General features: G+C 40.6%; 1 protein-coding gene across 1 annotated transcript in view; it reads right to left on the bottom strand.

Annotated features, from left to right (window-relative positions):
- Positions 1–5,033: 5,033 nt before the first annotated feature.
- flrt1a (fibronectin leucine rich transmembrane protein 1a) overlaps positions 5,034–17,248 on the bottom strand; it is a 40,582-nt gene continuing 28,367 nt past the window's right edge. The window contains exon 3 of the mRNA XM_062406105.1: positions 5,034–9,283. Coding sequence (XP_062262089.1) covers positions 7,152–9,206 — 2,055 coding nt within the window. The 5' untranslated portion in view covers positions 9,207–9,283 and the 3' untranslated portion in view covers positions 5,034–7,151. The remainder of the gene's footprint in view (positions 9,284–17,248) is intronic.

Below are 17,248 nucleotides of genomic sequence, written 5' to 3'. Positions count from 1 at the left end.
ATTGAATCAGGTAGAAAAACTTATATCATACATGTTCGTGGACTTCCAACATATAAAACCATGTGATTGATGCTAGCTGAAGATTAGCTTGAATTGCTAAGAGATGTTTTTTCTAAAACGGTGGCTGTGGGGTAAAGTGGGACAAATGGTGAGGGGTTCAAGTGAGACACTGTCTCACATTACACCACCATGAAGCACAAGTTAAGTTTAGTCTTAAACATATTTTAGTGTTATATTACATTATATGTTTTATTTTGAATGTCATAACCATTGTAGTAAAGCCCTCATGCCAAGAAACTATACACCAGGAAGACAACCTGGGGTCAAACACCCCTTGCAGAGATGGAGAGTGCAGCTGCTGAGGTCATGCAAGGAAATAAGTCCTTAAGAAAAGCTGGAAGGGATATAAATATTGATAAGACAACCCTCAAAAGATTCATAAAGAAAAAAGAGAAAGGGGAAGTAAAATCAGTAGCCTGGGGTGCAGTAGCTGAGGTAAAGAGAATATTGACAAATGAGATGGAGGAGGAGATTGCCAAACGCTTGAAACAGCTAGCTGACCAGTTCCATGGCCTTGCTCCAGTTAGGTGCTGTGAACTGGCATTTGAATATGCAGAGAAAAACAATATCCCTGTCCATGCCAATTGGACAGAGAAACAATGTGCAGGTAAGCCAGGATTTGCAAGAGATCACATGAATCATAATAATCATGAAAGTGCTTAATTGACCAATCCCCATGATTCTGTTTCTAGTCCGATATTAGTTTTGGAATGTGTGGTTGTCAATCTAGCTGTCAGGATTTTAACTATTACAACATGTGTTGTTATGCTAGTGTTAAAGTGGAAAAAGTAAGTGGATCACTTAACCCCCTTGATTTCTCTGGTCTGTCTCACTTTACCCCGTAGCTGGGGTAAATTGGGACACAAGACCACTTCTTTAAAAACAATCATATTTTCACTGCCCTTTGTCCTGAAGACCTTCTGATCATTTCCATTGCTAGAAAACATCCTGAATTAATGGGAAATGTGTACATTTTACGTATATATAATTTTAGCTCGCCTAGAGGGGAGCAAATGTAAAAAAAATTCTCATATTACCCCGCTCTCCCCTAAACATTGGATTCCCCAAAATATTTGCTGTTGCCCCCAGAGATAATTGTAATAAGTTGTCATGTGATATGATCTGATATCCAATTGACTCCGAGATTTGGTCCAGTCCATCTGGGCAACTGTGCATCTACTGTTAAACCAACATCACATATATTAAGTAGATAAGTTGATTTCAACACAGCTTCAAGAGCAATATACTGTAAATCTAATACACAGCAGAGAGGTCTGCTTCCAGCTCCATGCACAACAGTTAGCTCTAACTAGGCTACTTCTCTGATGGACCCTCCAGGGATGATGTCTGGCTGTAGTCTGCAGTCGTCTTTTTGTTTCACAGACATGGACTATGTTGGTGCATGGCCAGCATCAAGAGTGAGTGGAAGTCCAAGAGATAACATGTTAGACCTTCTAGTGTTCTGTGTCATGACTAGTAATTTCTTCTGCATGGCCCATCATAGTTTGGTTCTTCTCAGTGCAGAGAGAAGTGACCTTTCTTCAGCTCATGATTTATAATAGTCCTTTTTTCTCATTCAGCTTCTCATGATCCTTAATCACAATAAAACCTTGGACTGTTGCTTACCCTGCTAAGAGTTACCAGTAGAGCTTGTGTCTCAGTTCCAGTTCACGATTGTGCTGTGAGTGTAGTCGGTGCAGTCTTCTCCTCTGGATTTAAAAGGGATAGTTCAGAAATTAAAAGGTTTTCTTTATCTACAAACCCCTGTGCTGATCCCAGGGGTGTGCATTCGTGTGGCTATGTCCACAAGCATTATGGAGGAACGTTGTACTTCATATGTTGTTTTATTACATCGGAAGAAGAAGTGGCCTTGGCTGTCACCTTATTTACTCCTGAAACTCTCAAAGTGTCATGTGGACTCAAACACATCACCCATCTGCACAGGGGTGAGTAGATGATGAGGACATTTTAATTTGTCGGTGAACCATCCCTTCAAGGGGTTAGACATTCCTTCCAAAATCCGTATTAGTATTATTTTATGCTTATCTGATAAGATCAGACTGCCGGCTTATCAACTCTTAGCTTTTGAAATCTTGGGAAAAAAACCTTATTAAACCATCTGTGTTAGAAACCAAGCAAGCCTATCTGCTGTGAGGCTCCTCAATGACACCAATAGCCAACATCTCCACCATCTCTTTCTCAGCAATACCCCCCCCCCTCCCCCTAATTTTTTATATCGTATTTCTTATATTTCATTCTCATGGCTTTTCTTTCGCAGTGCACAATGAGATTTACAGGGGACGTTATTTAATCGTCTTGGAGTGAGACGTGAAATAAGTTACTGTCCAACCTTCAGGTCACAGTTATTGCAGTGGTGAGCTAGCTGACCATGACAATAGGATACTTTTTCATCTCTGTGAGCACTAAAAGATGCTTGAGAGGGTGAGTGTGTACAGTACATAGACTGCTGTTGGCTGTGAAGTCTAAATTGGTGAATATGAAGCCAGAGAGAGGTTTCCTCTAGACAATGGCTGTAAGATCCAATTTACATAATTCTCTACCATCGTTCCTAATGCAACCCCAGTTAAAAGACTTCACCTCTCTACAGTGATTGTTGACAATAATCTTAAACCGTTTTCAGACATGAACGCCAGAAAATGTGACGAAAATTTGGTTTGAAATTTCCCTGGACTTTGCCTTTCACATATAAAGAAAGGACATTCTCCACAGGTCAGACACTTTCACAACCCCTGGAAAATTTCTGAAGCGTTCATGGGAGGGGGGGGGGGGGGGGGGGGGGCACTTGTATAGAGTATGCCTGAGGCAGGACATAATTATATCTGCTGCAGACATTTACAGTACATTGATTCTGCCGTCAGCCCTTATCACCAAAAGCTCTCTTGACATCTCATGTTTTCTACGTGTCTGACACTTCTTTTTCCTCCAGAGATATTTGTGTTCTTTTGGCTTTTTCAGTTTTGTGTCTGTTGCGTGTCAGAAACATCATCAACACGCCCACTCACTCATTATGAATCCTCTCAACAATATCCTGTTATGCTCTCAAATGGGCTCATGCTGACATTATTTAGAATTTTTTTTTTCTTCACCAGCATTGACGCCGGCATTATCCACATTGACACTCATCTGTTGTCAGTACACTGGGAGATTTGGCCATGTTTTGCTAGTAGCAGTAGTCTTGTGGCACTATGCTCAAGGAGAGAAGAAAGGCAGGTGGAGTTCCTCTTCCAAACCCAGAATATATGATTCTATAGAAAGTAGTACCTGCAGATTGAAAACGTCTTCATGTGCTTATTTATAATAACGACAGCCAAGGAGGTTATGACTTTACCCCTCTCTGTTAGTTTGTTAGTTTGAAATGAAGATGATACAAAAAACGACTGAACAGATTACCACGGAACTTGGTGGATTGATCTGGAACGTGCCAGGGAAGAACACATTAAATATTGGTGTGGATCCAGGATTCCTTTTGTCACTTTTTATTGCGTTTTTCCATATTTTCACTGCTTTCCCCGGTAATAAGTCATGGATCTTAATGAAAAGGAAAAAATCGATCAATCAACCAAACTTGGCTAAAGACTGAATAAGTGAAGATGTGATGAGATGCTTTCATATGTGTTGCTCCCTCTTGACTTCCGAGTGTGACAGAAAGAGTTATGTATAATAATCCTTATACATTTCAATCACCCCTGAAATGATTTAACTTGTATTGGTCTTGCTCCCAGCTCCACCACATGGACCAGGGTCTAATCCAATCTGCTGCTCTGCATTGGGAATTCTGCTGCCATTACAAACGGCTTACAAACGCTTTGCAACAGCAGTTACAGTGTTGATCTGTAGTGATACTCATCACTACGACCTATACCGCACTCCCATGGGCCTAGACAGGGAAAATAGTGGCAGCAGTTCTACGGCAATAAAATGTAGTTTTCCATGAGGAAGGGAAATTAAACCAAACTAAACAATTTAACGGCTGTAGAGTAATAAAAAGAAGCCGGCCTCTTTCTCTCCTACTCTTGATTTTCAGTGTTTTGTACCTCAAATGTTTTCAGTTCAGCACCTTACATGTTTTTTGGACACTTTAATCATTCAACGTTGTTAACTGTAAAATTTGGATTTTTATACTCGTTCATTGACGAATTATAGAAAAACCTATTAAAGTCTTCCTTTTGCTGTTCAGTGTTGTGTACTCCATGGAGTACGGATATAGGAAATATGGGGGAAAAATATGTTCATAAATCGTCATCTTGTGGGGTATCCCAGTATTAGTATTATTCCAAGGAGGAATGAGTCCTCATCTCAAAAGCGTTTTGTTTGTTTGAGCGAAATATAAAATACAAAAACATGCAAAAACTCACATTTGTATCTGTAAGTCATAAACTCACACTCTCGCCTGTCACACTGATGGTGAACATCATTTTCTCTGACAGCATTTTTCATACTCTTTAAGTCTTTTTGAGCTCATTATCTGTGACGGCCGTGAATCTTGGCTGTTTGACAGATTTTTTCCCTACTTTTTTCTGCAGTCATCATAGCGACAAAATATATTACATAAGACTTCAGAAACTCTTCCAGATTAAACTGGCCTAACCAAATATTTCTAGGGCCATCTAAGTCCCGATGGAGAAGTGAACTCCAAGGCTGCATGTAAAGAAAAAGTCACTGAGGATAGCGACCGGTTGACTCCTCTCTGCTCCGTCTTATAATCTCAGCTGGTTCCATGTTTGTGGCCTCAGGCGACAGTTGGCCGTAATTGATCCCGGTTTTGCTCATCAAAAGCCACAGAAAAAGTTGTACACTGAATTATTGGAATACAGGTGTATATCTATACACAAGTTTGTTTTCATTTAAAGAGGTTATATTGATTAAGAAAAATGGTTTGTCTCGTCATGCATTGGGTGAAATGAAAAATGTCAGTAATAACAAGATTATAAAACTTTTTATTGATCCCCTCTGAAGATGAATTTATAAAGCAAATTCCACACATATCTCAGGTTCACATAATATTTTACGCAAAGTTATGGCACCATTACTTTCTATATTTTGACCAGAAAAAATATTCATGTAGCTGTGGCCATGGTTTTATTTATACAAATGATCAGGAAGTACGTGTCTGGAATAGACCCACTATAAAATACCAATTACACAATATCAACATTCTCCAAAACAGAATTAGCCAGGCCACTAAGATGTTGTTTGTTTAAGCCGGTGAAGATGGGTGCCAGATAAAATATACATTCCACTGACATGTCTGAGACCAGTGTAAAATTCTGGCAGGCAGCACAGTCAAGGAAGCACAACTGGTTTCCCCTCAACAACTGTTGGACAATATTAAACCCAAGGGGAAGAAGCTGAGTATGAAAAACAAGTTTATGCATGTGTGAACACCACCTTGCCACAGCCATCTATTCTGTATCTTTTTCAGCGCTTGGAGATGTTTCTTCTATCCTCCGTCTTCCTGTGCCTGTCATTACATTTGTCCCTGTTCTCTGCTTAGTGCTGATACATTTACATTTTTAGTGCTGCTCAGTAATAAAATAGGTGGCATGAGTGGAGGCCTTTTACCTTTGCAAAAACAAACATCAATGGACTCCGCTCACTGAGAAGTCACGCCCCCTCCAAAATACTCCACCGGTCCATCCAACCACCCACAGCTTGGCCGCTGCCCCACAGTGCAGGTCAACAGTGTTGCGGTTTGAGTCTCCTCACTTGCACTTACAGTCTTCACCCTCATTTCAAGGTTCATCCACAGGAGTCTGCCTCACACGGGAGGCTCCACATTAGTATTTCTGTCCATGCTGGATGCTCTGTGAGCGCTGTCATCACCTCAAGAGTGTGGAAGAAACATTTTATAACCGCAAGTCATCAAATGAAGTCACAGGTTAATTCACACAGGCACAAAATGGGAAAAGAGGGATTGAGGTTGGTTTCTATCGTCTCAGTGGGCCTTCATGCTTGTCTTTGGGTGAGTTCTAATTATCGGATTACATACGTATTATACACAGTCTCACTCAAGAATTCATTCTGTATATCAGAAAACATAAACCTGGAGGCAGGCATCAGGATACTGTCTTCCCTTCTTATATTTTGCTATTTAGATGAACCAAATCCACTGTCTTCATCGAAGCTGTGTTTCTTCATTCTTGACATACATGAGGTTGAAAACTAAGAAGACATTTTAGCAGAGACAAAAACACAAAAATTAAAATCACATAAGGAATAAAATAAATAAATAAAGAGAGCTGTGCAGGATTTGATTTCTAAACAAACCACAGATGAAAATAGCAAAGCATTTTTCAAACACAGTCCAGTCGGTATCTAAGTAAATTATCTACACGCTTGTGCTGCATCTAATCTGATGCAACACTACAATACTGATCTCAACTGAAAGATCTTAAGAGGTATAACCAAGGCTGACCAGCCCTGATAAGATCTTCAACTTGACAACTAATGAATAAGGTAATAACAAGCCTACTTTAAGACAAGTGGTTATTGGATCGTTTGAAATAGAACAATTCACAGCTTTACAAAGCCCTTTCCTTGGGTAGCTGGTAGGGCGCAACAATATAGTTGAGGCATTTGGGACGTTGAGTTTATAAGACTACATACTGTGCATGATCAGTGAGCAGGAAATGATTACCAACAATGTCTGTTTTCCATCATTCCTTAATCCATTTTGAATTGACTCCTGTGGCTCCCGTGTGAGGAAGAAGACTACCTGCACCTCTGCTGAGTTTGACCATACCACAGTGGATACATTCGTTGTTAACATGTCACAGGGGAAGAGCTAAAATGAAAAAAACACAGGCCATTACTAAGATGGTGAAGAAATGGTCAGCTGTGCATTTACACCGGGCTGCTGGCTACTGCTTCCTGCGGCGAACTGTTCCCACATGATTTCAGTTCCAGCTCCTCACATACTGTACTTTCAGAGCATTGGACAGCAGGTTATTTGGAATGGGTGACCAGAAGAAGAAGGCACAGAGGGGTGCTTCAGAAGTGTCCATGCGAAGGGAAATTGTGCATCTATACAGTTCACCGATAACACTGTGAACAAGATCTGGTACAGTACATCATGTGTAACAGTAGTCTATATCTGGGATTCCTCCTTCTCTATAGCCACGGTTGGTGCCATGTCCTGCATTAGAGACATGGTTGTCACCTTTGTACAGGCCAGTGCCATTGGAGGGGAATATGGTATGAACGATGTAATCCTCTCGTAGGGGTTTAGGCTGCATTGGCTGGCAAGCCGCCATTGGTGTCATCTGGAATCCGGGGCCACGGATCTCCAAGATTGTGGTGTCCTTCTTGGTGCCTGACTCAATGTAATCATCATAGGTCTTGCTTTTTCGAGAGCTGTTGCGAGTGTAGTGGTCGCGGGAACACAATTTCCCAGACTTATGTCCATACCAACAGAAGATGCCAAAAATAAGAGCCAAAGACACAATGGCAGAAGCCCCACCAATAATCCCTGCCAATGGCAATGTTGTAATTTTCTGTGAATCTTTATCCTCTTCCTCTTCCAATGGGCTTTGGTCTGATGTTTCAGCTTTAGCGCACACCAGAGCTTCATCAGAGTCAGCATCTCCAGAAATTGCCCCTTTGCTTTCTGAACTGGCAGCCAGGGGCACCATGCAGATGATGTAGCTCGAACGTGGTTGCAACGAGGTAAGCAGGTACTCTCGACGATCACCCCGGACTAACGTCTCTGTGATCGATCCCATGGCATTTCCAGTGCCCTGTCGCAGCCAGCTCAGCCTGAAAGAGGAGCTGGGCTGGGCCACGCTCCAGGTGACACGGACACTGTTGTGGGAGAGAGGCTTCACATTGAGGGCCAGGCTCTTCCCCACACCACTGCTGCTAAGAGTGTAGTCTAAACCAGAGTCAGGAAGCCCCAATCCAGGACGTTTTGAGCGAAGGGTGAAGAGTGAGCCCTGTGGAGGGGTGTTAGTAGTAGAGCTATCTAGTCCACCTACACCCACTCTGTCTCTGGTCCCTGCTGTCCTCACCACTTCACATTCGTCCATCTCACTGGTCAGGTCCATCAAAGCCATGTCTCGCACCCGGTCAGGTCCATGGCAGGTGAGACCTCTCACAGTAATGGTGTTACCACGGGCATGCAGCCAGTCATATAACCATCGCAGGTTGCATCCACAGTGCCAAGGATTACCTCGCACCAACAGTTGACCCAAGCTGTCCAAGTCTTTGAACAGTCCCTTTGGCAGGGTGGTCAGGTTGTTTCCGGACAGGTCCAGCCTCTGTAGCCTGTGCATGCCATCCAAGGACCCACGTGGCATATGGGTGAGGGCATTTTCCTGTAGAGACAGGCGCTGAAGATGGGCACTGGGCAAGTTTACAGGTGGGGTCTGGAGAGCGTTTCGGACAAGGGATAACTCGGTCAAGTTAGAAAGACGAGAGAATGTGTCATCAGCTATACGCTGGTTTGCCAAAAGGTTCCCGTCCAGGACAAGACATCTAAGTGAAGTGAGTCCTCGGAAGGCATGGGTTGGGATTGTGGAGATTCGGTTGTCATCCAAACGTAGTTCTTCCAGAGAAGCAGGCAGTCCTGAGGGGATACTAGACAGATGGTTGCGTGAAAGGAAAAGCAAGCGCAGCCGTGGGTTGTCAGCAAAGGCCTGATCTTCAATACTGACAGTGGAAATAGAGTTGTCATCCAAGTGGAGCTTCTCTAACAAAGGCATCCGAGCTAGTGCACTCCGAGGAATAGTGCGGATGTTGTTGTCCTGCAAATGCAGTTCACGCACGGACGGTGGCAGATGTAGAGGGAATTCATCCAGTTCATTATCATAGAGGTAGACCACTCGGATAGCAAGTTGGTGCTCCAAGGAGGTGGGCAAGCCCGGGTTGTTTATGTGGTTGTTCTGAAGGTAGAGGATGGATGCAGTTGGTGGCAGTGACGGAATTGAATTCAGGCCACGATCATTGCAGTAGATGAAGTCCTCATCGCACCTGCATACAGATGGGCATATATCCCTGTCTCCAATGTATCCTTGTATAGTAGCTGTGGTGAACTGAAGCATGCCGGCATGTAGTGTCAAGCAAAGGAACAGCAGGAAGAGCCGAGCGCAGAGTTTGGCCGTTCTTGCAGGTGCCATTATAGTAAACATAAGCACAGTCCCTCTTTTCCAGGTGTATGGTTAATCCTCAAATCCTTGATGTCAGCTGGAATCCTGTGACCTCCACCCTGAGAGAGAGAGAGAAATTACAGTCAGCACTGATGCACAAATGAATTAGTTAACAGTCACATCAAAGATGATGAGAGTTCATTTCAGCGCGATTTTTATGAGATCGTAAATATTTAACAGCTTCACACTGTACGTCATAATCTTGCGTTTCAGTAATATTTTAATCTGTGAAAATTCTACAATAATAATGTCTGAACAAACCTACAAAGGCCTTTGATTGACTTTACATATTTTATATTGATATCAACAGGGTCATGTAGGCATATGAATGGCCCTGTGATAAATCCCATTACAGACAGCATTCTGCCGTCCACCCTTAGCCAGCAAAATTTACTCTGAAAAAGTCACTGTAACCCAATATTAAAGACAGTTATGAGTTCAGTGTGTACAGTACTCAATGTTCAAAGCAGAATACATATTTTGTCTAATGGAAAAAACAGATATGGAAATGACAAATTGAATCTTACATTTAGAATTAAGCCTTGTGGTTATGAAGTCTTGAGAACACTCTCCACTTTTAAATTATTTAAGAGATCTTGAGAGGCCCCATAACTCCATTAGGAGTTGCCAGCAGATGGCTGCATTAACCAGACAGAGCTGAAGATCCTTTTCATTATCAAGAAGGATCAACATGTTTTACCTCATAGCCATACTATCCAAGAGTTAAATTCAAAATCAGGAAGCTAGGCACGATAAAAAAAATCACATCTTCTTCATTTAGTTACATCATATTAATAAAGAACAATAAACTAGTGATGGAAATATAATCTGTAGATGTGATAACAATTTACTAATTTGTGATATTATAATTGCTCTGTGTGAATCTACATGAGCTGTGCTTGGAATTTAACTCCGTCATCGTGATATATTGTTTTTACTGATGAATTGAGAGACGCTTTTACAATAAGTACAGTATCGACTACAGAGATTTGGAAACTGGTAAATTACAACACTGTCAGTGACAACTTAAGACCCATCGCAGTCTTCAGTAACCATGGCCATTAGTCAAACCGTTAAGGCCCACACAGCAGCAAACATGGTGGGGCTGTAGTATTGATTTCCTCACAAATCCAAAGTGATCTTGCGTAGTCAGTCAGCTCTCATGCAGATTACAGGATTCCCAGGAGTGTAAGCTAGACAACATGATAATTAACCAAATGAATGACAGCTCTGCTGGGAGTTGACTTTGTTGAATACATATTTGCCAACATTAATCTCTATGTACTTGTTTTTTTCTCTTTGTCTTATGCTGAGTAAATCTCACTGACATTCCCCTTGCCAACTCCGACCTTACTGGCTGTCTATAGTTTGTCAAGTGCAAATGTTAAAACTCCTCTTACAAATGGATGACTGCATTTATTCTCCACTCAGAGGTTATGTGAGCATGTTAATAATCAACTCTTATGTTACATTTGGGTTTGGCTTAATAAACTTTCTTAACCCCTCGATGCTTTCACTCACAACAAGGTGTGCAAATTATGGTGGCAGATTCTGTGAAGCCTTTAAATATAAATATTCTAATCGATATAAAACAGGGGCAATGAAGGAGGTGACAAATTTATGTTATGTCATATAAGATCCATGTGAAAATGGATTTGTCTGAGGTTGATTGAAAAGCAATACATATTTAATTCAACACATTTTGGCTGCAGCAGAATGTGTCACACAGAAATATTGAATTTTTAAATCAGAGGAGAGTGACATTTTTGAGAAAAAAACTGTTCAAGACTAAAACTTTGAGTACAGCTGTCAACTAGTGACACATTTGAATTGAATTTAAATTCATCTGGTGTCCATATATTTCTACATTTTTAACCCTGAGGGGGCAAATTAAAAGAAACCCATGCATAAAATCTTTATCAATCATACTGACAATAAGTTCAACATGATTCTGAAGTTCTTAGACTTCTAAATAATAGCATCAATAAAACATATAAATAAATCTATAATAATGCTATTCTTAGCAATGTCACCTTTTGTCATAAATTATTTTGCGAGTTTAAGCCTCATTTTATGTTCCTTGTTAGATTTGTGTCCGTCACCATCGGCTAAAACTACTCCCAACTCTGAAGTGACAGGAACATCTGTGTATTCCATCCCCAGCTCTAAAGAATATTCACATTCACTGTTAAGTAACTATGACCCACTAGTCCCTTTTCCTTCCACACACTGGAGTGGTGCACATTGGGGGGGGGGGGGGGGGGCCTGGAAAATGAAATCGCTTCTAAAATTTGAGGAGATGATATTGTTACCTTAAGCAATTTGATAATGATTAATTTCATGACTAAGAAAGCGTTAGACTTCCTTCTGCTCTAAGCGTTTTTGTGTGTGTGAGTCTGACAGGCCTTAAAGAATGGATGACTTTTGAATCCCAGGAGCTTCAGCAGTGAACACTTGAACACCAGAGTATTTGGGTCAGCCCTTTAAAACCAAGAGAGCGATGTGGTATGAGATTGAAGTGGTGCAGAGAGCCAGCGGGATTAATACAGCATATTGAGCTGTGATTTCCGGATTAAGCAGGTGCTACAAAGAATGGCAGACAGACGTTTCAGGATTGTTTTCTCTTTTTTTTGCCTCTTGGTTGTTTATTTTTCTTGCTCTGTTAAAGCATGATACAAAGGCATTAGGAGCACATGGCTGCCCTTTGTGTTTGTGCATGCAACTGCTTCTGCTTCAACAGTACTCTGTGTTTGTCAATCCATGCATGATTGAATTGCAAACATTAACCCATATGTGGACGAGCTGCAGTGTATGGCTGCCGTCTACATTTCAGTTTTCCGTAGAGGGGAGTAAAGGGGAGATGTGGGGTAATGTGTAAGCCAGACAGCCTGCCGCCTCAAGGCAAAGTACAGTACACACAACAACCCCCAATCTAATACTGGAACCCAAGACTAGATCGATTTACATAAAAAAAAAAAAAAACACTGGGAGGGAGGGATAGTGACAGAAAGCAGCTTTGAGCAAGACCTTTGAATCCCATCTCTCCCATAAAGACCCCCACAGAGGGATAGAAGACGCAAATCTGGAAAAACGGATTTTGGATGACCGTAGGAGCTGCTGATGTATCAGTAAATCCATTTTACTGATGGCAGGGAAAAGATAATATTGGTCCACAGCTTATCTTACATGCCATGTCCATGGATCATATTTTAGATTTACAGATTGCACATGTGGAAAGGAGGCTGCAAAACATGATGGTTATTCAACGGTTCTAAGATGGGGAAATAAAAAAGGATAGAAAAGCATGGCCTCTGTGTTTTGGTCGGTCAGAGAGGTTGTCCGAGCCACAAAGTGGTGGGTTTTTATTTGAGATCATATCTTTCCAGTAGTGCATGATAATCTTCAAGCTATTAAAATGAATAAAATGGAATTTAATCCCCAAAAAGCAACAAATAAGGCTCAAATATACAATACAGAAACGATTTAATATAGAAACAGAAATATTTTACTCTGCAGTTTTCTTATTTCACATTCGCAAAAATCAAGAGCTTTGTCATTATTCTAATGCAAAATAAACAGCCAACATCACAAGCACCATTCAAGTGTCTGGAATAGAGACATCTTTATTCATCACCTGTTACTTCCAACCGAATGAGCCCTTGCACGTGTGCCTCATAATAGATTTTAATTATGAATTCTGTGATTCACCAATGCAGTGAAACCTTCATCCTCTTCTCTTCTTTGAAAACATGTGAAAGAACCATATAGCAGCAGATTGAATAACATGTTAAAGGCTAAATAAGTAATGGATTTGCCCCCCATACTAACTCAGAGTTTTTTTTTTCCAGCAATTTCCTGGCATGAAAGAGTGATTGGATTTGCACTCAGCAGTTTCTCATCTCAGCTGCTGACACAAAGACCCTGGATATGTGACGTACATAAAGATTTGTGTTTACAGATGTAAATGATATTCACGTTTTCCTAATCAAATCTTTATGAACACACGGATGAATTTAAATGTATTTTTGTGTAATATAAAGGATTAAAATTCATCAATTATATGTATGAACAAAGCAAATTTGACAGTTTAAATATCATACCCATGAAGTCGGCATGGATCCAAGACATTTTAATAAAAGTAGTAGAATTGTGTATATTGAACTTATTTGATTATGGCGATGCACTTTTAGAGAGTCTGCATGTTTATCAATCGCCATTTGAATATGACAGAGGGGATAACTCTGGAAGTGGTGTACTCTGTAATAAAGTGATAGACATAGTACAGCATGTAGGGAGAGTTGCATGATTCACAGTTGGATATTCATCTTCTGGGCTTTGTTTGCTGGTGGGTGTTCAGTTCACAGGGCTGCAGAGTGACTTGATATATAGCTCCCCATGTTTTATCTTTACAGCACCGTAATGTGTTCTGTCGTGCCACCGGTCTCATTCCCTGTCGTCTCCACTGCAGCTGCTGTTGCCTCTGAATTATTTTGGCAGTGTTTCTTCCTGGAGACGGGCAGATTACAGGTAAATCCTTTCAGCATTAACAAAAGGGGACCGCGGCTCCCTGCAGCAATATGCTCCTCCATTGTGTGCGAGGTAAGAACAAATCTTACATGATGCTCACAGGGGCTTTGGGAATCTTACAAAATGTGCTCAAAGTGCACTGCACTGACCCTGAGCTGATCTGTAATCCAGCAGGTCTCCATGATGCGACCAGATCAGCTATTTATGAGTTATTATTAATTGAAATATTGTACTGCTTTTCCTGTCCCACTAAATATTTTGAGTGATTAAAACCCATTTCCATGCTTTTATTTCTGTGATCCTTTGTCTCCCAAAGCAGTGAATGGAGAAAAAAAAATGTTTTATTCAGAACTGTACAGCTAAACCTAACCAAAACAGCATCTCTTCAAAATAGATTTTAAGTCATTTTTGTTGAGTTTAAAGGATTGGGACCAGCTAACATTGCATTAACTGTTCTTTATAATACTTTAAATGTTCTTATATGGGTTAGTAGATACACAAAATGATGTGATCAATAAAACAGACAATCCAGTTTTACCTTTTTACTATGCTTTTACCAAGAGCTTTCTGAGATGCATGCTCTGAGAGTTTGTTTACAACAACTCAAAACCTATTAATTACATTTGTTATCATATCTTACTCTCATACAGTATTATTCTTAATGGTTTCTGTTTTTAATTATAATTTATATATTTTGCCATCTGCTGATATTCTTTTTATTTAGTATTTATTGTAAACCGCTTGAATGAAAAGAACTGTTTAGATAAACTATTTTATTATAACTATAATTATTTCCAATGAACAAATACTATTTAATTTTTAAGCACCATAATCAGTTTTCCAGCAAAGTAACTAAACTAAGATGTAGAAAGTGGTAAACATAACGGCTTATCGAGAGTGTGTTTATATTGTTTGTATTAGCACGATGAAGATTAGCATTAGCATTTAGCTCACACTAAAAAACGCCTTTCTGATATAAACATACCTAAATGTGGCACAGGGTTTGTTTGCTATTGAAAAACCAAAACTGACTGATAAGTGTAGGTATTTTAACGATGAAGCCCTTTAAGAAACAGGGTCTTTGTACCTAATGGGAGATTTGCTCTTGTGTCAGACTGGTGGATGATACAGGGAGACAGCACAAGCCCAGCAGACGAGCTGGTGAATAAGGGATAGATGTGTCAGTCTGTGACGGTGGACTAAATACACACTTTGATTAACTAATAACTGTTTTTTTAATCATAGCTTAAATCATTTGCATAGTATTTAACTTTTTTTCCCAGAGTTGCATTAATTCATTGTTGAGTTTATCCTCAAGAAGGGTCTAACTTCCCAGTTTTGAGAAAGGCCGCTTACTCATTTTAAGTGGGGTTTATAAAGGCAAATTCATTTTCTGCCTTTAAGTCATGGAGTCAAGCTGTGGTTGTCACGCTTCAGCTAGGACTCTGATTGGATTTTTGTATTTGCGAGAAAAGGAGAGAGGGGAGGTTGGTTGGCTTAATTGGTTAAATTTGAATTCAAGCCTGACAAGTTGCAATATCAATGCAGGGCTGCGGGAGGCCCTGGCAGCTGAGTCACGAGACAACACTGTGCTCTCAGGGAGAAAATTAACCTCCATATCAAAGATACAAATGGAGGCGTAAAGTAAAGATAACATCAGTGTGAGTAATCTCTGTGTTCCCGACACCTTCACAGGGCAGGCAGGTTATGTGGGGCAGCCATGTTGGAGGTCTGACGGCTATGAATTTGTGTGTGGACTGTTTCCTGTGGTAATTTATTTCATTCAACTAATAGTTCCAGCAATGTCTTTCTGTCTGTCTATATGTGGAACTCATCTCTGTAAACATTCATCACACTTGGGATGTGTATTTTTAGAGGCCCAGTAGAAATGCAGTGTCAAATTTGGTGAGATTAGAGCCCACGATATATTCGTTCGAGATTAATAAACTTTGAATAAACAGGTGAACAGCTCTGTGTGCAGCAGTGGTGCGGTGCAGCTTCAGGGTTCTATGGACTGAGGTCACAGGAAGCTGCAGCCAGCATCAACACAGGCCAAACAAATAAAACAATGCAAATTATAATATAGAATGTGCATCATTATATAAATACCAGTATCAGCAACTAACATTCATGTTTTGCTTGTTTCTGATGCTGCTGGAGACCACTGGTACTAAAGACGACATTAAATTAATGAAAGAAAGGCTCAGCAGTAACACACATGCAGTAACACACCATTTCCACCAATACACTGAGACCACTGGATTCTGTGAATGAACGAAAATAAACATACAGCAATCTCCACTCAGTAGTATGAACAAGGTTAACAGAAGTGTAACTCCAGTCTTAGAAATACTGTTTGCATGTACTGACACTTGAAATACACCTATCTTTGCATTGCAGTGCTGATACATACAGTACACGCAGAAGATGACAAGTAACTCTATTACTTCTGGTCTCTTTCAATCAGACGTTGGTGCCATGATTCCAGCCTGTTGTTCCCGGTCTAATGTGATACTCACCTCCCTGTCTGAAGCTTTGATCGTCATATTCTCATCTACACCTTCCACGTCACAACATTCACATTAAGTCTGAGACCATACTCTCCAACGTCAAATCATGTTGGTGCACGTCTCTGTGCACACAGCCCTGATCTGTGTTGATCATTTTCCTCTTCACATTTGCTCATGCAGTCCCTCCAATCATATAAGTGTTATCCAGATAACGCAAAAACTACTTTGCCACGGATTACCACACAACTTGGAAGGATGTGGTGTGGGTCAGGGAAGAGCTCCATTCGGGTTTGACATGGATCCGGATCGGGGGGTGGGATTTCCCCCCCACTTTCTTTAACATTGCGAGATTCATATTGATTTTCTTAATAATTCAGGGAGCATGATGACAGTATTCTGACATGTTCAGGTGGTTGGTATCAATGAGTGTGGAAGTTTCATACAGATCCCAATAAAAATATGGATCTCATAAATTTCAATGTGGTTCCATAGAGGTGTAGGATTTCTTCTGCTGCTGTATGGTAACCGATGGCGCTGGATTATAACTTCCAACAAAATGTAGCTGAGAAAAATAATGTGGCCCTTGCTTTAAGGCTTGTTGTAATTTAGGGTGACTGTTTGGCCTTGACGGCGGTATGCCCTCTAGATGGAATTCTACTTTGTCTCTGTTTTACTTCCTGCATATTTACCCTGTTCATTCAGCAGCATCTCTCTTTCTCCTTCATCACTCCCTTTATGCATCATTTATTTATTTATCCCAATTATATTACAGTTTTTCTCCATTGCTTTGGCTCATTTCACAAAACAGAAATGACATTCTCAAAACAACACGTGCAAACCTCCAAACCACTGGGCACTTGTTCACAACAGATTGGAATATCTCATTCCTTTAATCAAATTGCAATTGTATTAGCACATCCTTGCAATGACAAGTACAATTTCCAACAGCTTGCACAAATTTCAAATGATTTAGAACACCTTTGCAAA

This window comes from Platichthys flesus, chromosome 15 (assembly GCF_949316205.1).
Source record: "Platichthys flesus chromosome 15, fPlaFle2.1, whole genome shotgun sequence".
Lineage (NCBI taxonomy): Eukaryota > Metazoa > Chordata > Actinopteri > Pleuronectiformes > Pleuronectidae > Platichthys > Platichthys flesus.
Note: the sequence above shows the minus strand (reverse complement) of the source record. Positions and strands in the feature narration are given on the sequence as shown.